General features: G+C 43.7%; 2 protein-coding genes across 3 annotated transcripts in view; both read right to left on the bottom strand.

Moving 5' to 3' along the window:
• Positions 1-5909: 5909 nt before the first annotated feature.
• Positions 5910-7418, bottom strand: LOC115079651 (alpha-2Db adrenergic receptor-like). The gene has a single exon (XM_029583368.1). The coding sequence runs from the start codon at positions 7379-7381 to the stop codon at positions 6146-6148; it is 1236 nt and encodes a 411-aa protein (XP_029439228.1). The 5' UTR covers positions 7382-7418; the 3' UTR covers positions 5910-6145.
• A 7992-nt stretch (positions 7419-15410) lies between these two features.
• The window catches only part of SLC34A1 (solute carrier family 34 member 1), a 46550-nt gene continuing 39314 nt past the window's right edge, over positions 15411-22646 (bottom strand). Inside the window, exons 11-13 of one of the 2 annotated variants that reach the window (XM_029583363.1) lie at positions 21457-21573; positions 16306-16430; positions 15411-16198 (exon numbers count right to left, since the gene is read on the bottom strand). In XM_029583363.1, coding sequence (XP_029439223.1) covers positions 15698-16198; positions 16306-16430; positions 21457-21573 — 743 coding nt within the window. In that variant the 3' untranslated portion in view covers positions 15411-15697. The remainder of the gene's footprint in view (positions 16199-16305; positions 16431-21456; positions 21574-22646) is intronic. The other variant, XM_029583364.1, reaches the window with a different exon arrangement.

Below are 22646 nucleotides of genomic sequence, written 5' to 3'. Positions count from 1 at the left end.
GAAGAACTAGGAGAAATCTTGCCCAAACATTGATCTGCTTCCTTTCTCAAGTAACTGGGAAGAGCTTTCCTTAATCACGGGCCACTACGTGAAGAGACCTCGCTCTTCTCACTCGAAGCCTGTAACTGCATAAAGAAGGCAGAGCAAGTTTATTTTATCCAGCAGAGGCAACATCCTCCCCAGGACAGAGCTGGCCAGAAACTTTGGGGGACCTTGGCCATAGACCACCTTATATACATACAAGTGAATTTTCAAAGGAGTTACATGCGTAAATGTAACTACTATTGTAGCAATTTTCAAAAGCCATTTAAGCGTGTAAAGTGAACTTATGCGAGCAAATCCTAGAGACAATTCAATGGCATATAATGTAACAATTTTCAAAACCCTGCTTACACGGGTAAAGTGCTTCTACACATGTAAATCCTAGTTTTACATGTGTAAATGATTTTGAAAACTAGGCCCTAAAGCAAGAATTTTAAATTGTACTCAAAATCGTATCGGTCGCCAGTGCAACTCTTAACGTGGGAGAAATCTGATCCCTAGCTTTTGCCCCAGTAATGAAACTGTGGAAAGAGCAGGGCTGCCTGAGTCCCTCCCCATCCCGGCATGGGAAGATGAGAGCTGCGGTTTGCAGAGGATATTCTGGGGAGTGCTAATAATTTTGATTCTCTTCATGTCTTTGTATTTTTACCCCAGAGAATAAATCTTTATGACCTCTTGTTAGCTTTGCTATCCAGGAAGAAATGTTATTCCTAGCTGAGGAATTTGCATTATTCAGCAAGGGACCAAGATTTCCTGTGTAGGCACAATTTGGTCTAAGTACACGGCGTCATCCTTCTTACACGGACTCTCAGGCAGCTGAACCTAAAGAGGCTGCTTCAGACCTCCCATTACAGGCATAGAAGACATTTCCCTGCATTCAGTGGGGTAAAATAGAACTGGATCAGCCTGTTTAGCCTGACATAGGCAAGGTGACCTTACTCTCACTGCCAGAGCTTCCTGTCTACCCTGAGAGGACTTTCTGCACCCTCCCTCACACCCCCAGAGCTCTCTCCCTCCCTCTCCCTCCCTCTCCCTCCCTCACATCCCCAGAGCTCTCTCCCTCCCTCACAGCCCCAGAGCTCTCAGTCCTATGGGAGGGCTCTCTCCCTCCCTCTCCCTCCCTCACACCCCCAGAGCTCTCTCCCTCCCTCTCCCTCCCTCACACCCCCAGAGCTCTCAGTCCTGTGGGAGGGCTCTCTCCCTCCCTCTCCCTCCCTCTCCCTCCCTCTCCCTCCCTCACACCCCCAGAGCTCTTAGTCCTGTAGAAGGGCTCTCTCCCTCCCTCTCCCTCCCTCACACCCCCAGAGCTCTCGGTCCTGTAGAAGGGCTCTCTCCCTCCCTCTCCCTCCCTCTCCCTCCCTCCCTCACACCCCCAGAGCTCTCGGTCCTGTAGAAGGGCTCTCTCCCTCCCTCACACCCCCAGAGCTCTCGGTCCTGTAGAAGGGCTCTCTCCCTCCCTCACACCCCCCAGAGCTCTCGGTCCTGTAGAAGGGCTCTCTCCCTCCCTCTCCCTCCCTCCCTCACACCCCCAGAGCTCTCGGTCCTGTAGAAGGGCTCTTTCCCTCCCTCTCCCTCCCTCCCTCACACCCCCAGAGCTCTCGGTCCTGTGGGAGGGCTCTCTCCCTCCCTCACATCCACTGTGTAGCTGATCATCTCTGTGCTTCTGTTTCCCTGAGTAGTTTTAAACAATTAAGAGTGAGAGAATAGTTTTCCTCTCTGTTTCACACAGCAACTAAATTATTTACAATACAAAGACTGTTAGAAAAGATTCCCTGAAGCAGCAGCTGCTGGAAAGTAGGAGGGAACAGGGAGGCACAGAGCTGAGTGTAAGTGTTGCATCTATGTGATGTTGTGTTTGTAAGTCAGCGCCATGCATGATTGTCAGTGTGTGTAGGTACATGTGCCTGTGTGTCTGTGTCTACCTCTACATATGTGTGTGCAAGGTGTGTGAGGTGCATGCATGTTGTGTTTGTAAGTCAGCGCCATGCATGATTGTCAGTGTGTGTAGGTACATGTGCCTGTGTGTCTGTGTCTATGTGTGTGCAAGGTGTGTGAGGTGCATGCATGTGTGTTTCTAAGTCAGCACCATGCATCATTGTCAGTGTGTGTAGGTACATGTGCCTGTGTGTCTGTGTCTATGTCTACCTCTACATATGTGTGTGCAAGGTGTGTGAGGTGCATGTGTGTTTGTAAGTCAGCACCATGCATGATTGTCAGTGTGGGTAGGTACATGTGCCTATGTGTCTGTGTCTACCTCTACATATGTGTGTGCAAGGTGTGTGAGGTGCATGCATGTTGTGTTTGTAAGTCAGCGCCATGCATGATTGTCAGTGTGTGTAGGTACATGTGCCTGTGTGTCTGTGTCTATGTGTGTGCAAGGTGTGTGAGGTGCATGCATGTGTGTTTCTAAGTCAGCACCATGCATCATTGTCAGTGTGTGTAGGTACATGTGCCTCTGTGTCTGTGTCTATGTCTACCTCTACATATGTGTGTGCAAGGTGTGTGAGGTGCATGCATGTGTGTTTGTAAGTCAGCGCCATGCATGATTGTCAGTGTGGATAGGTACATGTGCCTATGTGTCTGTGTCTATGTCTACCTCTACACACGTGTGTGCAAGGTGTGGGAGGTGCATGCATGTGTGGAGTGTGCTTTCATGGGTGATGACTGAGACATGCGGGAGGAGTGTGGAGCTATCTCCCTCATTCAGGCTCTCTCATTTGAAGGTTTTGATGGCTGTTAAGGTTAGAAACTTGTGAAACTGCTGCATTAGCATTTTATTTATTTATTTAAAAACTCTTCTATACCGTCCTTAAGTTGGATAACCATCACAACGGTTTACATATAGGCACGATAAAATTATTAGTGGTATAGATTACAAATTAATCATGTGCCATCATAGTACAGTAACAGTAAAGTACAATAAGCTATTTGTTTAAGTTAAGCTAATCAGTTTGGTATGACATTTTATCAGCAGTACAAAATTAACTTTAACGTGTGTTTGTTTGGTGCGTCCATGTTAATCAATTGGTTTTCTCCTTCTCTTTGTCTTTATCGAAAGCTTGTTTATAGAGCCAGGTTTTCAGGTTAGATTTAAAGATTTTCAAATTTCTCTGGAGCCTTAATTCGAGAGGCATGGAGTTCCATAGCACAGGGCCAGCCAGTGACAGTGCTCACTCCCTTAGCTGAGTGAGATGTGCTGATGTAACAGAAGGAACAGTTAGTAGAGCTTTATTAGCAGATCTCAGGTTTCTGTGTGGTACATGTACACGCAGTGCTCTCTCCCTTACCTGAGTGAGATGTGCTGATGTAACAGAAGGAACAGTTAGTAGAGCTTTATTAGCAGATCTCAGGTTTCTGTGTGGTACATGTACACGCAGTGCTCTCTCCCTTACCTGAGTGAGATGTGCTGATGTAACAGAAGGAACAGTTAGTAGAGCTTTATTAGCAGACCTCAGGTTTCTGTGTGGTACGTGTACACGCAGTGCTCTCTCCCTTACCTGAGTGAGATGTGCTGATGTGACAGAAGGAACAGTTAGTAGAGCTTTATTAGCAGATCTCAGGTTTCTTTGTGGTACGTGTACACGCAGTGCTCTCTCCCTTACCTGAGTGAGATGTGCTGATGTAACAGAAGGAACAGTTAGTAGAGCTTTATTAGCTGATCTCAGGTTTCTGTGTGGTACATGTACACGCAGTGCTCTCTCCCTTACCTGAGTGAGATGTGCTGATGTAACAGAAGGAACAGTTAGTAGAGCTTTATTAGCTGATCTCAGGTTTCTGTGTGGTACATGTACACACAGTGCTCTCTCCCTTACCTGAGTGAGATGTGCTGATGTAACAGAAGGAACAGTTAGTAGAGCTTTATTAGCTGATCTCAGGTTTCTGTGTGGTACATGTACACGCAGTGCTCTCTCCCTTACCTGAGTGAGATGTGCTGATGTAACAGAAGGAACAGTTAGTAGAGCTTTATTAGCAGATCTCAGGTTTCTGTGTGGTACATGTACACGCAGTGCTCTCTCCCTTACCTGAGTGAGATGTGCTGATGTAACAGAAGGAACAGTTAGTAGAGCTTTATTAGCAGATCTCAGGTTTCTGTGTGGTACATGTACGCGCAGTGCTCTCTCCCTAACCTGAGTGAGATGTGCTGATGTAACAGAAGGAACAGTTAGTAGAGCTTTATTAGCAGATCTCAGGTTTCTGTGTGGTGCATGTACGCGCAGTGCTCTCTCCCTTACCTGAGTGAGATGTGCTGATGTAACAGAAGGAACAGTTAGTAGAGCTTTATTAGCAGATCTCAGGTTTCTGAGTGGTACATGTACGCGCAGTGCTCTCTCCCTTACCTGAGTGAGGCGAGCTGGTTTGACAGAGGGGACAGTTAGTAGAGCCTTATTAGCAGATCTTAGATTTCTGTGTGGGACATGTACGTGCAGTGCTCTCTCCCTTACCTGAGTGAGGCGTGCTTAAGAAACATAAGAAGAAACATAAGAAAATGCCATACTGGGTCAGACCAAGGGTCCATCAAGCCCAGCATCCTGTTTCCAACAGTGGCCAATCCAGGCCATAAGAACCTGGCAAGTACCCAAAAAACTAAGTCTATTCCATGTTACCATTGCTAATGGCAGTGGCTATTCTCTAAGTGAACTTAATAGCAGGTAATGGACTTCTCCTCCAAGAACTTATCCAATCCTTTTTTAAACACAGCTATACTAACTGCACTAACCACATCCTCTGGCAACAAATTCCAGAGTTTAATTGTGCGTTGAGTAAAAAAGAACTTTCTCCGATTAGTTTTAAATGTGCCCCATGCTAACTTCATGGAATGCCCCCTAGTCTTTCTACTATCTGAAAGAGTAAATAACCGATTCACATCTACCCGTTCTAGACCTCTCATGATTTTAAACACCTCTATCATATCCCCCCTCAGTCGTCTCTTCTCCAAGCTGAAAAGTCCTAACCTCTTTAGTCTTTCCTCATAGGTAAGTTGTTCCATTCCCCTTATCATTTTGGTAGCCCTTCTCTGTACCTTCTCCATCGCAATTATATCTTTTTTGAAATGCGGCGACCAGAATTGTACACAGTATTCAAAGTGCGGTCTCACCATGGAGCGATATAGAGACATTATGACATTTTCCGTTTTATTCACCATTCCCTTTCTAATAATTCCCAACATTCTGTTTGCTTTTTTGACTGCCGCAGCACACTGAACCGACGATTTCAATGTGTTATCCACTATGACACCTAGATCTCTTTCTTGGGTTGTAGCTCCTAATATGGAACCCAACATTGTGTAACTATAGCATGGGTTATTTTTCCCTATATGCATCACCTTGCACTTATCCACATTAAATTTCATCTGCCATTTGGAAGCCCAATTTTCCAGTCTCACTAGGTCTTCCTGCAATTTATCACAATCTGCTTGTGATTTAACTACTCTGAACAATTTTGTGTCATCTGCAAATTTGATTATCTCACTCGTCGTATTTCTTTCCAGATCATTTATAAATATATTGAAAAGTAAGGGTCCCAATACAGATCCCTGAGGCACTCCACTGTCCACTCCCTTCCACTGAGAAAATTGCCCATTCAATCCTACTCTCTGTTTCCTGTCTTTTAGCCAGTTTGCAATCCACGAAAGGACATCACCACCTATCCCATGACTTTTTACTTTTCCTAGAAGCCTCTCATGAGGAACTTTGTCAAACGCCTTCTGAAAATCCAAGTATACTATATCTACCGGTTCACCTTTATCCACATGTTTATTAACTCCTTCAAAAAAGTGAAGCAGATTTGTGCTGATGTAACAGAAGGAACAGTTAGTAGAGCCTTATTCGCAGATCTCAGGTTTCTGTGTGGGACATGTACGCGCAGTGCTCTCTCCCTTACCTGAGTGAGGCGAGCTGATGTAATAGAAGGAACAGTTAGTAGAGCTTTATTAGCAGATCTAAGGTTTCTGTGTGGTAGGAATAGTGCAGCATGAGACCTTGGAAAGGTAAAAAGGATCACATTTTACACCGAGTTCTCTATGTCAAATTAAGTTTCTTCTGCGCATTGCCTGCAACTCCCTGCAGCCCTTTCTGGAGTGGATGTGGAAGACGTGGTCCCAGCTTTACAGAGTCCTTTGCCGGGGGTGGCAGAGGATCCTGTTAAAGGCCTTTCGGAAGTCCCTGTTGAAGACAGTGTAGATAATGGGGTTCAGGCTGCTGTTGCAATAACCCACCCAGAAGAAAAAGTTGAAGAGCGGCTTTGAGACGTTACAGCTTTCCCTACACACTGAATCCAGGCTGTATGTGAAAAAGAAGGGAAACCAGCAGATGATAAACCCCCCAATCACCACGGCCAGGACAAATGTGAATCTCTTCTCCCTGATCTGGGCCAGCCTTGTCTTAGATAAAGAAATGGACTGCTCTCTCCTCTGCTCTCCAGCTCGCCTGCTCAGCACCCAAAACAGCCTCTTCCTGTCCCCTTTGCACTCCTCAGGTCTCCTCTGCCCAGACACTTGTGGTGGCCTTGGCTGCTGATTTGAACAGGTACTGTCCTCCAGATCAGTATCTCCCTGTTCTCCCTGGGGTTGGTTGCTGTTGGAGTTGTGACTGCTTGCTAACTGAGTGTTATGTCTGCTGTTGGCCCAGCAGGACCCAGACCGGTGGGAATGCCCAGCTGTTGAGTTTTTCGCAGCAAAGACTACAGATGTCTTTTGCTTGGCTACCTGGTAGATCCTACAGTAGACCAAGATCATGATCATGCATGGAGCAAAGAAGGATATGGTGCAAGAGGCCAGCACATACCAAGTGTCGTCATTCAGCAGACACTCCCAGTCCCGGTGCGTGGAAGTAACCAAAGGTGGAAAGGAGATGATAGCTGATAATACCCAGATAGTGGCAATCATACTTTTGATCCGTTTGCGAGTCCTCTGGAGGCTGTAAGTGATAGCCTTGGTCACTGACCAGTACCTGTCTAAGCTGATAGCACAGAGGTGGACAATGGAAGACGTACAGAAGAGAATATCCAAAGCCAGGTACAAGCTGCACCAGATGCTGCCAAAGTGCCAATACCCCATAACTTCATTTGCAAGGGAAAAAGGGATGATCAAGGTACTCACTAAGATGTCTGCTGATGCCAGAGACACCAAGAAGAGGTTCTGTGGTGCTCGGAGAGCTTGACTTGTGCAAATTGCAAGCACCACTAAAGCATTGCCAATGACTGAAGACAGGATGATGGTGAGGACTGCGAGGATGATGAGCGCTGACTCCGCAGCGGTGTACGGGAGGCTCCAGGCTTCTTTACTGCTGTAATTGTGGGAAGTATTCAGCATAGGGTCAGGAATCAGACTGACTTCTTCCATCCCAGTTCGGATCCTGCACACAGCTAGCTCAGCACAAGGTAATCCATGGAGCACTCAGAGGATCCCCCATATCAGGGGCAAACAAGCTAAGGCTCCAGATTTCTCATTTCAGAAAAGCAAAGAAGAACATTCCAGAGTTCTTTAAAAAAAAATAAAATGTACAGATGTGAGAGTTAAAACCAAAGTGAAGTCTCTGTTTGTGGAAAGAACAAGGATCAGGGGCCCTTGAGCTGTGATCAATGGAGATTTCCTCACTGAGTGTCTCCGAGCTGTGATCAATGGAGATTTCCTCAATGAGTGTCCCCGAGCTGTGATCAATGGAGATTTCCTCACTGAGTGTCTCCGAGCTGTGATCAATGGAGATTTCCTCAATGAGTGTCTCCGAGCTGTGATCAATGGAGATTTCCTCACTGAGTGTCTCCGAGCTGTGATCAATGGAGATTTCCTCAATGAGTGTCCCGGAGCTGTGATCAGTGGAGATTTCCTCACTGAGTGTCCCGGAGCTGTGATCAGTGGAGATTTCCTCACTGAGTGTCCCCGAGCTGTGATCAATGGAGATTTCCTCACTGAGTGTCTCCGAGCTGTGATCAATGGAGATTTCCTCAATGAGTGTCCCGGAGCTGTGATCAGTGGAGATTTCCTCACTGAGTGTCCCCGAGCTGTGATCAGTGGAGTTCTCCTCACTGAGAGTCCCGGAGCTGTGATTAATGATCTCCTCCGCATGGATCCTAGTGCTGTGACAGGTAGGTCCCTGGAGCTTAGACAACTATGTCCTCAGCGAGGAGCCCAGGGCTGTGACAAGTGCGTCTCTCCTCACTGGGGTCCTAGAGCAAATGGTGTTCTTGTCAGAGAGAGCTCTCTTACTGTCTCCTCAGGAAGGATGAGCGATCACAGAGTGGTGCCTGGATAGTATTAACTTCACAGGAAGAGTGGAGACAGGCATTACAGTTTCTCCCCTGCTGTAGTTCTCGCTCAGTTTCTGCTGTTTTGATCCTCTGTATGTGCTGTGCAGAGTGAGTCGGAAGGCAGTCAGTGCCTCGATCTTGCCCTCTGTACTGACACAAAGCTGCTCCCCTGTCCAAGAGCTCTTCCCACAGCAGGGGAGGGGAGGGGGGACATGACGAAGAGAAATCCAAATACCTCAGGGCCAAATAATAATAGAAGCTTTTATTTCACTCTTAAGCGACATCTCACTATAGTTAGACATCCCGTGACTGCACAACCTTAGACAGCAGCCAAATCTGAAATATAGAGCCATGCACTCCCCCCCCCCGCAATAACATGCAAAGGCTTCCCACATCAGCAGTGCACTAACTGGGCTGGAGGAAATAGTCAAGCAAAGCAAATGAGAATATAGGGGGTAATTTTCAAAAGCAGTTACATGCGTAAATGTAGCTACTATTGTAGCAATTTTCAAAAGCCATTTACTCAAGTAAAGTGCACTTATGTGAGTAAATCCTATAGACAAGTCAATGGCATATATTGTAGCAATTTTCAAAAACCCACTTACTCAAGTAAAGTGAATTTACTCCAGTAAACCTGGTTTTTACTGGAGTAAATGCTTTTTAAAATCAGGCCCATAGTGTCTGTCTGTCTGTCTGTCCACTGGAGGGGGAGGCAGGTTATAAAGTGTCTATGAGTCTGTCTGCCAGCCAGGGGAGAGGAGGCAGACTGAAAGATCAAATCCTGCTGACGCACCCTGGGCGAGTCTCTTCACTTTCCAGTGCCTCAGGTACAAACCTAGCTCCTATTTACTTAGCATTTTTCTCATGGACACAGAGTGGGAGAAATCCTTTAGTAAATACTGGAAGCTGAAGTGCTTCTTAAAATCCAGCAGTAAAATATATCGGGGGGGGGACGGGGGACGGGGGGGACGAATGTTCTCTGTGGGGCTATCAAATTAATGGAATCAATTACCGGGGAGTTGAGGTTAGAGCAAGATTATTTACATTTTCATAACAGCTAAAAACATGGCTTTTCCCTGGCTAGTGGGATATTGGTTATAGAAATGCATGCAATATTCTGCTTTCATGCTTCATGTTATTGTAATATGATGTAATTTAAGAAATTAACAAAGGTGCATTTATCTCATCAAATGAGAATCTGAGTTATCAGTGATAATTTTTTAAAATGAGCCTATGGTGTTTATGTTTCATGTTCTGTTGGTTTTTTTAGTGAGTTCCAGTTGTGTTTTTTTGATGTCTTATTAGTTGATTATGATTTCATGTTCCTATATCTTTATGGTCTATGATTTCATGTTTTATGTTTTTATGGATGTTTTATTACAGACATGCTGATAGGCAGTATAGAAATGTTTTAAATAAATGCATAAATGTAATGTTTTTATGTATTGTACATCGCTTTGATTGACCTAAGTGCCTTAGGTTGGTGCTTCTTCAATCCAGTCCCCCGAGACACACCCAGCCAGTCAGATTTTCAGGATATTCGCAATGAATATGCATGAGATAGATTTGCATGTATTGCCTCCATAGCAAGCAAATGTTATCTCATGCATATTCATTGCGAATATCCTGAAACTGTGTCTCAAGGATGGGTTTAAGAACCTGTGCCTTAAATCAGAGATTCCCAAAACAGTCCTGGAGGCACACCTAACCAGCCTGGTTTGACAGGTATTTACATGCAATGGAGGCAGGGCATGCAAATACATCTCAGGAATATTCAATGTGGATATCTTGTGGCACTCGAGGACTGGAGCTGCCTACCCCTGTTCTAGTGCAGTGTTTCCCAGCCTGCTCCTGGAGGCACACCTAACCAGCCTGGTTTGTAGGATATGCATAATAAATATGCATGAGATAGATCTGCATACAAAACAGACACAGTAAGGTCCATATTCAAATGCCATTTAGATGAATAATGGAATAATTATCCATCTAAGTGGCTTAACTGGCTTATTCATCCCGTAACTAGTTTTCTTGCTAGAATTTAGCCGGATAAGTAGGGGGTGTTCTGAGTTAATTCTGGTTGAGCCATAGGTCTGTCTTAAAGCTAGTTGGGTATATTCAGCGGTTATGTATAGCTAGCTAACTAGCACAGTGGCTGAAAATGGACCCCAGTGTATTTAAATCTACTTCATACACAGTCATTATGGCTAGCCTAAAAACTGGACTGATTAAGTGTGCATTCAGGAGAGGCTTTAGAAATGGTGTAGTAAGAAAACCCTGTCCTCAGACAGACTCTGGTGTGATTACTCACCTAAAAAAGAGACTGAGACGCCTCTACAGAAGGATGGGGACCCCTAGCTGGATCCCCTTATGAGGAATAGTAATCTATAATTTTTATCTTTACTTGTACAGCTATAATATTTCTATGTGCTTTTAATTAATTTTAGCTGTCATCTTTTATTGAATTGTTTTACTGTATTATCTCTAATTTGTATATTGTAAACCGCTGTGAAGGCTAACGCCAATACGGCGGTATAAAAAATCTAATAAACTATAAACTATACATTGTATAAACAAGACAAGTTATTTGGTATTTTCTTCCTGGGCTGTTTTATACAAAGCAAACACTCGGTACTGACAGGATGACTCCGTCTGCCGACTGGCAGCCCCCTATAAACAAAAGAAAGTGCCAGGCACCCTGTCAATGTTTGCACAACAGCTGCAAATCCACTTTTGTCCCTCCTCACTCATTCTCAGGGTCATTTCCACTATCATCACATAAGCCCCTTCAGAACAATTATTGTCAGACTGTCACCCATTCATACACAGCCACAGTCTCTCTCTGTACCAGGAAAGAACATACGAGTCTCTCACTTAATCACACACAGCCACAGTCTCTCTCTGTACCAGGAAGGAACTTTCATGTCTGTCACCCATTCACACACAGCCACAGTCTCTCTCTGTACAAGGAGGAACTTTCATGTCTGTCACTCATTCACATACAGCCACAGACTCTCTCTGTACAAGGAGGAACTTAAATGTCTGTCACCCATTCACACACAGCCACTGTTTCTCTCTGAACCAGGAAGGAACTTACAGGTCTGTTACCCATTCACACACAGCCACAGTCTCTCTCTGTACAAGGAGGAACTTAAATGTCTGTCACCCATTCACACACAGCCACTGTTTCTCTCTGTACCAGGAAGGAACTTACAGGTCTGTCACCTATTCACACACAGCCACTGTCTCTCTCTGTCCCAGGAAGGAACTTACAGGTCTGTCACCCATTCACACACAGCCACTGTCTCTCTCTGTACCAGGAAGGAACTTACAGGTCTGTCACCCATTCACACACAGCCACTGTTTCTCTCTGTACCAGGAAGGAACTTACAGGTCTGTCACCTATTCACACACAGCCACTGTCTCTCTCTGTACCAGGAAGGAACTTACAGGTCTGTCACCCATTCACACACAGCCACTGTCTCTCTCTGTACCAGGAAGGAACCTACAGGTCTGTCACCCATTCACACACAGCCACTGTTTCTCTCTGTACCAGGAAGGAACTTACAGGTCTGTCACCCATTCACACACAGCCACTGTCTCTCTCTGTACCAGGAAGGAACTTACAGGTCTGTCACCCATTCACACACAGCCACTGTTTCTCTCTGTACCAGGAAGGAACTTACAGGTCTGTCACCCATTCACACACAGCCACTGTCTCTCTCTGTACCAGGAAGGAACTTACAGGTCTGTCACCCATTCACACACAGCCACTGTTTCTCTCTGTACCAGGAAGGAACTTACAGGTCTGTCACCCATTCACACACAGCCACTGTTTCTCTCTGTACCAGGAAGGAACCTACAGGTCTGTCACCCATTCACACACAGCCACTGTTTCTCTCTGTACCAGGAAGGAACTTACAGGTCTGTCACCCATTCACACACAGCCACTGTTTCTCTCTGTACCAGGAAGGAACTTACAGGTCTGTCACCCATTCACACACAGCCACTGTTTCTCTCTGTACCAGGAAGGAACTTACAGGTCTGTCACCCATTCACACACAGCCACTGTCTCTCTCTGTACCAGGAAGGAACTTACAGGTCTGTCACCCATTCACACACAGCCACTGTTTCTCTCTGTACCAGGAAGGAACTTACAGGTCTGTCACCCATTCACACACAGCCACTGTTTCTCTCTGTACCAGGAAGGAACTTACAGGTCTGTCACCCATTCACACACAGCCACTGTTTCTCTCTGTACCAGGAAGGAACTTACAGGTCTGTCACCCATTCACACACAGCCACTGTTTCTCTCTGTACCAGGAAGGAACTTACAGGTCTGTCACCCATTCACACACAGCCACTGTTTCTCTCTGTACCAGGAAGGAACTTACAGGTCTGTCACCCATTCACACACAGCCACTGTTTCTCTCTGTACCAGGAAGGAACTTACAGGTCTGTCACCCATTCACACACAGCCACTGTTTCTCTCTGTACCAGGAAGGAACTTACAGGTCTGTCACCCATTCACACACAGCCACTGTCTCTCTCTGTACCAGGAAGGAACTTACAGGTCTGTCACCCATTCACACACAGCCACTGTTTCTCTTTATAACAGGAAAGAACTTTCATGTCTGTCTCCCATTCACACACAGCCACTGTTTCTCTCTGTACCAGGAAGGAACCTACAGGTCTGTCACCCATTCACACACAGCCACCGTCTCTCTCTCTCTCTCTCTCTCTCTTACATTTCTGGGTTGTTGGTTTCCTTTTTTTGGCTTGGAAGTTTCTTCCTGCACCTTTCATCTTCCAGCTCAATCCCCTATTAGGCAACAATGTCATGAGCCTTCACTTGCAACTCTGTGGGATTTTCCCCACTACCCCTTCCCTCCAGCCTTGCAACACATACACCTAGCCGCCATTACAATGTCAGCCCTTGGCCAGGAACTACAGCCACGGTTCCCTCTGGAGGCCAATATTCAGTGCTATTTATCCGGCTAAGAGGCAGCGGCTGAATATCAGGCAGTGATCAGCAGCTGCCACTTAGCTGAATAAGTTTTATCTGGATAACTAGTCATTTATTAATTCTGCTGACTATCCCTGGTAAATTAGCTGGATATGACTTATCTGGCTAATTAGTAATTTATTCATTCTGCTGAATATTCCTGGAAAGTTAGCCAAATAAGTCTTATTTAGACATTTTATATACCATTGTTCCATGTAATGATCACAATAGTTTACAAAAATAACTTTCATAACTAAAACCAGAACATAATGTAGGATTACAAAGGTAGTATTCATAAAGAGGCATTCACATCTATCAAGTGAAATTATCCAATACATGTTAACTAACTAAAGATCTAGGACATATGGTGTGAAGTGAGAAGATAAATTAAAAATATCAAATTTCACATAGTGTGAACGCTGAGTTTTACAATCTTTCATTAATTTTGTTCCTCATGCATCAATTAGTATCTCTTGTCCTTCTTTTTATAGTAGATCTCTATTTTCTGATATTTTAAGTTAGGTTAGGTTGTATGCATTATCTGGCTAACTAGTGATTTATTCATTTTGCTGAATATTCCTGGTAAGTTAACTGGATAAATCTTATCTGGCTAACTTACAGTCTGGTACAGTAAAGTGTATTCAGCGGAGCGCACTGTTTTACCTGCGGTTGGATGTGCGTCCACAATAAGGGGTTTAGCACATCCAAAACATGTATCCAAACCTTCCTGAAACTAATAGTGCTTATCACCTGCAAATGCATGTTAATGAGGCTATTAGTCATTCGCCCAGGATGCAGAAAAAAAAAGTGCACCCGATCCACACATTTTATGCTCAGAAATTAGCAGATAATACCACTTTTCTGTACATCCTCCAACTTAATATTGTGGTAATATTAAGTTGGAGGAACCAATAGGTTAAAAAAACATTTTTAAATTAAAAAACAAATGTGCCAGCAGGTCAGGATAGGAAAATGCACAGGTTAGAAAAACAGTTGTTCATAAAATTGAGTGTCTGTTTTCCAAACCCGTTGTCAGCCAGCTCTCCTGGGCTTCCACTTTTAAAGAGGCACTAGGGGCGCACTATTGTCCCTAGCCAGGGGTGGATTGGCCTATCGGGGGATCGGGCATCCCCCGGTGGGCCGGTCGCACTAGTCACGTGGTCTGCCGAGCGTGGCTGTGACAGAGCCGCACTCGGCAGACCACGTGGTATCTCCTGGGCCGGCCTGGGTGGCGAATCCCCGGGCCGGTCTTCATCGGGAATCCACCGCTGTCCCTAACACCTCCTTTTTAGCATGACCCCTTGTTTAAATACAGTATCACACACCCAGGAGAGGTGGCTGGGTGCATGTTAGGAAAGCAGGCGCTCAAATCTGAGCACCTGTTTTCCCGCACACTTTACTGTATCGGCTTGAGAGACGTTCAGTTTTAAATATCTGCCTCTATATGTGCATCCTGAGTTTGCCCACTAGATGTCCCCATTGTACGTTTTCAATCTTGGTACATTTTACATTTATAAGATCACCTTAAACAATGTCTCAAAGTGATTTACGGCAAAGTATTAAAAATACACCATCACTCACATTCCCCATTTTATTCATGGGTGGCTTGAGTGTTATGATCTTGGACAAAGAGCCAAGATTAATATCGGTACCCACTGGAAACCTGCATAGACCCTTACTGTTGAGTCTATACCTCTAGTGCTTGCAGAACAAGCAAGGAGCTAGCTGCACACACACTCAGGGAGCTGCATATGGGAGCCCAGGGAAATGGTAGTTACTAGTTCAGATTATAATTTATTTTGAAATAATTATTATTATATACTTATCAGAATATGTTAATTCTGCAAGAAGCTGCTTGATGCTTTGGCATCCGGGAGTCCTAGTTTATTTGCACACCAAGTCCCGGTCAGAGTTGCATTGACCAATGCTTCCTTTCAGCACTGCCAGTTGGACATTGCTTTCTATTAATGCTTCATTCTCTTCTGCCAATCATGCCAATACCACTCCCTACCAAACCAGCTCCAATTGTGACTGCTGACCACTAAAACTTTCCAATTTGAATAAACTCGTTTGTGAAGTAGGAAAAAATGGAAGTTTTAAAGAAAAAAAATTGGAATAATAATTATTAAAAGAAAAATGTTCTTTATTTGTCTTGTACAGGGAAGAATGAGAGGCACAGCAAAGCTTCCCCAACAGTGCAAAGTTTGGCAGTGAAAACAACATTCACGTATTTCCACCAAAAATCTTCTAGACAGCACCATTAGTTTTCACCTATTATAGACCACTCTGCAAGAGGCCCCAGCAGTGTGTACAGAGCCTGAAAGGAGGAAAAGAAGAGGAAGTCATCACCCACAGGCTGAATCCATCTCTGCGGACCAAAGTGAAAACAAAGTTTGACCCTAGCAGTGACTACAGTCGTGTGGCAATCTGAGAAGTAAACGTGCCCAGCCTGTCCAAGGAAGAGATGCCAGGGGTGGCTTTCATGGGAGGAGATTTCTCGGGGTTAGAGTCCTGCCGCTTCTCGGAGCAGCACAGAGTGGCACGACTGATCAGGCCATCCATTGGTTTTAAGGAGTGCATCCAAATAGGCAGGAAGTCCCAAGACCGCAGCCATTTGGGCAAGTAGCTAGGAGCTCGCATCTGCAGGATATTCACTGTGAAGATGAAGAAGGCAACAGCCATGAAGGGGGCCCCGATGGCCACCATTACTTGCCAACCTGCCATGGACACCCCAAAGACAAGCGATGGCAGTAGGAGGAAGCAGAGGACGAGGTAGAGCACTGCGAACCAGCGATACTTTGCTGTGCGCTTCCCAAGGGCCTTGGCCATGGAAATGGGAAGGCGGGTGAAAGGAAATGGATACCAGAGGAGAATGCCAGATATATTAAAGAAGAAATGACACAGGGCAATCTGTAAAAAGAAAGCCACAGGAAAGAATAATGAACAATGTGCATTAGGGCCTCATCAGGCTTCTGTCACATACAAGTTACTCACTTTCTGAATATTTGTAACCTTACCTGGAAAGCACTTGCCAGTTTATCACCTGGGCTGGCCAGAGCTGCCAAGATTGCTGTTGTGGTTGTGCCAATATTAGAACCAAGAGTTAGTGGGTAAGCTCGCTCAATGCTGATGACCCCAATGCCTACAAGGGGAGGAGAGCAGGCAGGAAGAAAGGGAAATAATTAGAACAGGGGTAGGAGAGGAAAAAAGGAGTGATGGAGACTGTAATTATATTGTACAACGTCAAAGGCTTTCAGGTTCCATGCCCTGTCACCTACTGCTTTACTGACCAAGAAAGAGTAAGGGGCAAGAAGAGAAAGGCAGACACATGGCTGAAAGCTCAAATGATCTGTATGACAGAGCTCAAGAATTCAATGGTCTCGGAATCTGCAAACATGAGGCTCTCAGGCATTATAATTCCTCTGAAAGGACTTTATGTTTGAGCATTTAACTCACCAGTGCTTCCCCAATTCTATCAAATCACACAAATATATCTCAGGAGGCCATAGGCTCATTCCTAGATCAAGAGAAAAGCTTGAAGATGCCATGGAATTTGTAGCATGAGATATCTGTGCAATGTGCTGCTTTCTGTTCCATGGGACAGCCATGGGATTCAACAGTATTTACAGAATGATGTAACTGTGGGATGTTAGTATTTATTGCATGCGATATCTGTTTATTTAAGTGACCGCTGTCTATGGTTCATTAGACAGGAGCTATTGCTAAAATGTGGACTTTCCAGCACAGGGAGTTCAGGGGAAGTTCAGGAGATGTGAGTGAAGGAGAGATGAAAACAGAGAATTCCTTCCCCTATGAGGATGGGCTTGAAAGAAGATTCCACAAGCATTGAAGGGGAGTTTGTTGGAGCTGATTGTAGAAGTGTTAGGTTGAGACTCTTAGGAACCAGAAGTCAGCAGACTGAGTTTGAGGCTTGCAGCCTTGGTGAGTGCTCAGAGAAGTTCTGGATAGGGCCAGTTCTAGGCCAAATGGTGACCTAAGCAAAAATTGATTGCCTGCCAACTCTTCATTCTTCTTGGACCTCCAGGCCAGCATTATGGGTGATGCCAGCAGCGCCCAGAGTATCCTACCCAAAGGACAGCACTGAGAAGATCTGAGAGCTGGAGGAGTGGTCTAGATTTCAGGACATCCACAATGAATATCCACGAGGTATACTTGCACATGCAAATATATCTCATGCATATATTGAGTAAATGTCCTGAAAACTAGACCTGTTTCTGGCACTCCAGGACTGGAGTTTTCTATTCCTGAGAAAGTCCCTCAGTCCAGGGGAGCCCAAACTGGTCCTTGGGGCTCTCTCTAATAAATATGCATGAGATTTATTTGCATGCACCACTTCCTATCTATGCAAATATTTCTCATACATATTCATTAGGATATCCTAAAACCTGACTGACTGGAGGAGGAGCAGAGGAGCAGTTTGAGCACCCCTGCCTCAGGGAGCTGGGATATTTTGCTCTGCCTTGAGTGGGGCTTTGGAATGGGGTTGGGCTGGGAAAGGCCCCTGAAAAGTGGTCAGCTTGGAACTGAAGCTCTTGGTGCCTGGAAGTGAAAAGCTGATTTTTTAAAACTTGAATTCCAGACAGACTTCTGAAAGGTTGTTTTTTTTTTCATCTTTATTCTGCTAGAACTGGACTTTCCTGTTTGGACTTTTTAAATAAATTCTGTCTTTGTTTTGTAATAATGTGTAGAGTGTGGACTGTGTTTTGTGCTTAGGGTGTGTGAATGTCCTTGGGCTCCATAACCTTTCTGCTATTCCCTGGTTCCAGGAAAGGTCTTTTACCATCCCTGCAGTTGCTGAAGGTAATCCCCAACAAAGGGAGAGGGGTGTTACATTTTTTTAAGTATTCTTATTAACGGCTTCCCTGGCCTTTAATAAAAACCACTCAAAACAATCTGTCAGAAGCTATTCCATGGAACAGCCACGGATGTGACAGTATTTACAGCCTGGTGTAACTGTGGGATGTCAGTATTTTATTACATGGGATATCTATGTAATGCATTGGTATATATGCCATGCTGCTACTGGGATGTTGGTATTTATTGCATGGGATATTTGTGCAATAGGTTGGAATCTATTCCATGCAGCAGCCATGGATGTGACAGTATTTACAGCCTGGTGTAACTGTGGGATGTCAGTATTTTATTACATGGGATATCTATGTAATGCATTGGTATATATGCCATGCTGCTACTGGGATGTTGGTATTTATTGCATGGGATATTTGTGCAATAGGTTGGAATCTATTCCATGCAGCAGCCATGGAGGTGACAGTATTTACAGCCTGGTATAACTGTGGGATGTCAGTATTTTATTACATGGGATATCTATGTAATGCATTGGTATATATGCCATGCTGCTACTGGGATGTTGGTATTTATTGCATGGGATATTTGTGCAATAGGTTGGAATCTATTCCATGCAGCAGCCATGGAGGTGACAGTATTTACAGCCTGGTGTAACTGTGGGATGTCAGTATTTTATTACATGGGATATCTATGTAATGCATTGGTATATATGCCATGCTGCTACTGGGATGTTGGTATTTATTGCATGGGATATTTGTGCAATAGGTTGGAATCTATTCCATGCAGCAGCCATGGATGTGACAGTATTTACAGCATGGTGTAACTGTGGGATGTCAGTATTTTATTACATGGGATATCTATGTAATGCATTGGTATATATGCCATGCTGCTACTGGGATGTTGGTATTTATTGCATGGGATATTTGTGCAATAGGTTGGAATCTATTCCATGCAGCAGCCATGGATGTGACAGTATTTACAGCCTGGTGTAACTGTGGGATGTCAGTATTTTATTACATGGGATATCTATGTAATGCATTGGTATATATATGCCATGCTGCTACTGGGATGTTGGTATTTATTGCATGGGATATTTGTGCAATAGGTTGGAATCTATTCCATGCAGCAGCCATGGATGTGACAGTATTTACAGCATGGTGTAACTGTGGGATGTCAGTATTTTATTACATGGGATATCTATGTAATGCATTGGTATATATGCCATGCTGCTACTGGGATGTTGGTATTTATTGCATGGGATATTTGTGCAATAGGTTGGAATCTATTCCATGCAGCAGCCATGGATGTGACAGTATTTACAGCATGGTGTAACTGTGGGATGTCAGTATTTTATTACATGGGATATCTATGTAATGCATTGGTATATATGCCATGCTGCTACTGGGATGTTGGTATTTATTGCATGGGATATTTGTGCAATAGGTTGGAATCTATTCCATGCAGCAGCCATGGATGTGACAGTATTTACAGCATGGTGTAACTGTGGGATGTCAGTATTTTATTACATGGGATATCTATGTAATGCATTGGTATATATGCCATGCTGCTACTGGGATGTTGGTATTTATTGCATGGGATATTTGTGCAATAGGTTGGACTCTATTCCATGCAGCAGCCATGGAGGTGACAGTATTTACAGCCTGGTGTAACTGTGGGATGTCAGTATTTTATTACATGGGATATCTATGTAATGCATTGGTATATATGCCATGCTGCTACTGGGATGTTGGTATTTATTGCATGGGATATTTGTGCAATAGGTTGGACTCTATTCCATGCAGCAGCCATGGATGTGACAGTATTTACAGCCTGGTGTAACTGTGGGATGTCAGTATTTTATTACATGGGATATTTATGTAATGCATTGGTATATATGCCATGATGCAACTGGGATGTTGGTATTTATTTTATGGGTTATTTGTGCAATAGGTTGGAATGTATTCCATGGAACAGTCATGGATGTAACAGTATTTACAACATGATGTAACTGTGGGATGTCAGTATTTTATTACATGGGATATCTATGTAATGCATTGGTATATATGCCATGCTGCTACTGGGATGTTGGTATTTATTGCATGGGATATTTGTGCAATAGGTTGGAATCTATTCCATGCAGCAGCCATGGATGTGACAGTATTTACAGCATGGTGTAACTGTGGGATGTCAGTATTTTATTACATGGGATATCTATGTAATGCATTGGTATATATGCCATGCTGCTACTGGGATGTTGGTATTTATTGCATGGGATATTTGTGCAATAGGTTGGAATCTATTCCATGCAGCAGCCATGGATGTGACAGTATTTACAGCCTGGTGTAACTGTGGGATGTCAGTATTTTATTACATGGGATATCTATGTAATGCATTGGTATATATGCCATGCTGCTACTGGGATGTTGGTATTTATTGCATGGGATATTTGTGCAATAGGTTGGAATCTATTCCATGCAGCAGCCATGGATGTGACAGTATTTACAGCATGGTGTAACTGTGGGATGTCAGTATTTTATTACATGGGATATCTATGTAATGCATTGGTATATATGCCATGCTGCTACTGGGATGTTGGTATTTATTGCATGGGATATTTGTGCAATAGGTTGGAATCTATTCCATGCAGCAGCCATGGATGTGACAGTATTTACAGCATGGTGTAACTGTGGGATGTCAGTATTTTATTGCATGGGATATCTATGTAATGCATTGGTATATATGCCATGCTGCTACTGGGATGTTGGTATTTATTGCATGGGATATTTGTGCAATAGGTTGGAATCTATTCCATGCAGCAGCCATGGATGTGACAGTATTTACAGCATGGTGTAACTGTGGGATGTCAGTATTTTATTACATGGGATATCTATGTAATGCATTGGTATATATGCCATGCTGCTACTGGGATGTTGGTATTTATTGCATGGGATATTTGTGCAATAGGTTGGACTCTATTCCATGCAGCAGCCATGGAGGTGACAGTATTTACAGCCTGGTGTAACTGTGGGATGTCAGTATTTTATTACATGGGATATTTATGTAATGCATTGGTATATATGCCATGATGCAACTGGGATGTTGGTATTTATTTTATGGGATATTTGTGCAATAGGTTGGAATGTATTCCATGGAACAGTCATGGATGTAACAGTATTTACAACATGATGTAACTCTGGGACATCAGAATTTTATTGTATGATATTTGTGTAATGTGTTGGTATTTACAATATGGTATATCTGCGAGATGTGACTATAGTGTGAGGATGTTAAAGGTTACATATTCATTGCTGTATTATCCTACCTCTTACATGCTGACTTACCAATGAGAGGCGTGATAGCTGAGGTGAACACGGAACTGCTCTGTACCACAAAGGTCACTCCTGCTCCAACAAGCATAGCAAAGTAGCCAGTGGCCCAACTGAAGGGGTATGGAAAGTCTGTAACCCAAAATCAGTGTCAATGTTCGTGAAAATGCAGACAAATCCCACTGATAAAAGGTAGCAGTGTCAAGCAATAGAGAGGAGACCTTATGCCCCAGCAAATTCAATTCAATTAACAAATTCAGCATTGTCGGTTTACAATAATTAAAAATTCAGTATTCATTAACATATAATCATCACTCTTACATTAAAACATAATAAAATGCCCTTAATCAGTAATTATAAAATATAAAAATAAATAAAAATAAAACTACATAGCATCTTAACTCTAATATTATTACTTATCCATAAAACTAAAATTAAATAACACTATTTAAAAGAAGTAAAACTGCCTTAAACTTATTTTAGTCATAAAATATGCATAGGAGAGGTAAGTATTCATGTAAGGGGAAGCCATGTATAGGTATTAATTAGCTTGAATAAAAGCCTGTTCAAATAGCCACGTTTTTATCTGCTTCTTAAAGCTATTTATATTTGCCTCTGAGGGGCAGCGAATTCCAAACTTTGGGTCCAGCCAGAGATAATGATCTTTCCCTGACTGACCTTAGATGGGCTAATTTTGGTGAAGCTATTGTTAATAAAGCTTGACCAAGTGATCTCCGGTTACGAGATGGAACGTGGATACGGAGTGAAGTGTTCAGCCGTTCAGTGTTATTACCATATATAGCTCCATGAATTAAGGTCGAGCATTTATATTGAATTCAAAACTGAACTGGTAACCAATGTAACTTCATCAAGATAGGGGAGACATGATCGCATTTCTTTGTGGCATTCTGCAATAACTGCAAAGGTGGAGTGCTTGAGACTGGTACCCCTAGCAGCAGTGCATTGCAAAGGTCCAGGTTTGGTAGAATAAGGGCCTGGAGTACAATGCCAAAATCATTAGAGTGTAATAAAGGTTTCAATTTTTTTAAGATTTGTAATTTATAAAAGCTGTCTTTCGAGATAGCTTTTATTGACGCTTTCATGCTCAGCTCTGAATCAAGAATACAGCCAAATCTCTTGCTTCAAATCGAATATTATAGGATGGGGCACAGGATAAAATGTCTGACTCCATTTTTTCAGTAACT

The sequence above is a fragment of the Rhinatrema bivittatum genome, chromosome 18 (genome assembly GCF_901001135.1).
Source record: "Rhinatrema bivittatum chromosome 18, aRhiBiv1.1, whole genome shotgun sequence".
NCBI lineage: Eukaryota > Metazoa > Chordata > Amphibia > Gymnophiona > Rhinatrematidae > Rhinatrema > Rhinatrema bivittatum.
Note: the sequence above shows the minus strand (reverse complement) of the source record. Positions and strands in the feature narration are given on the sequence as shown.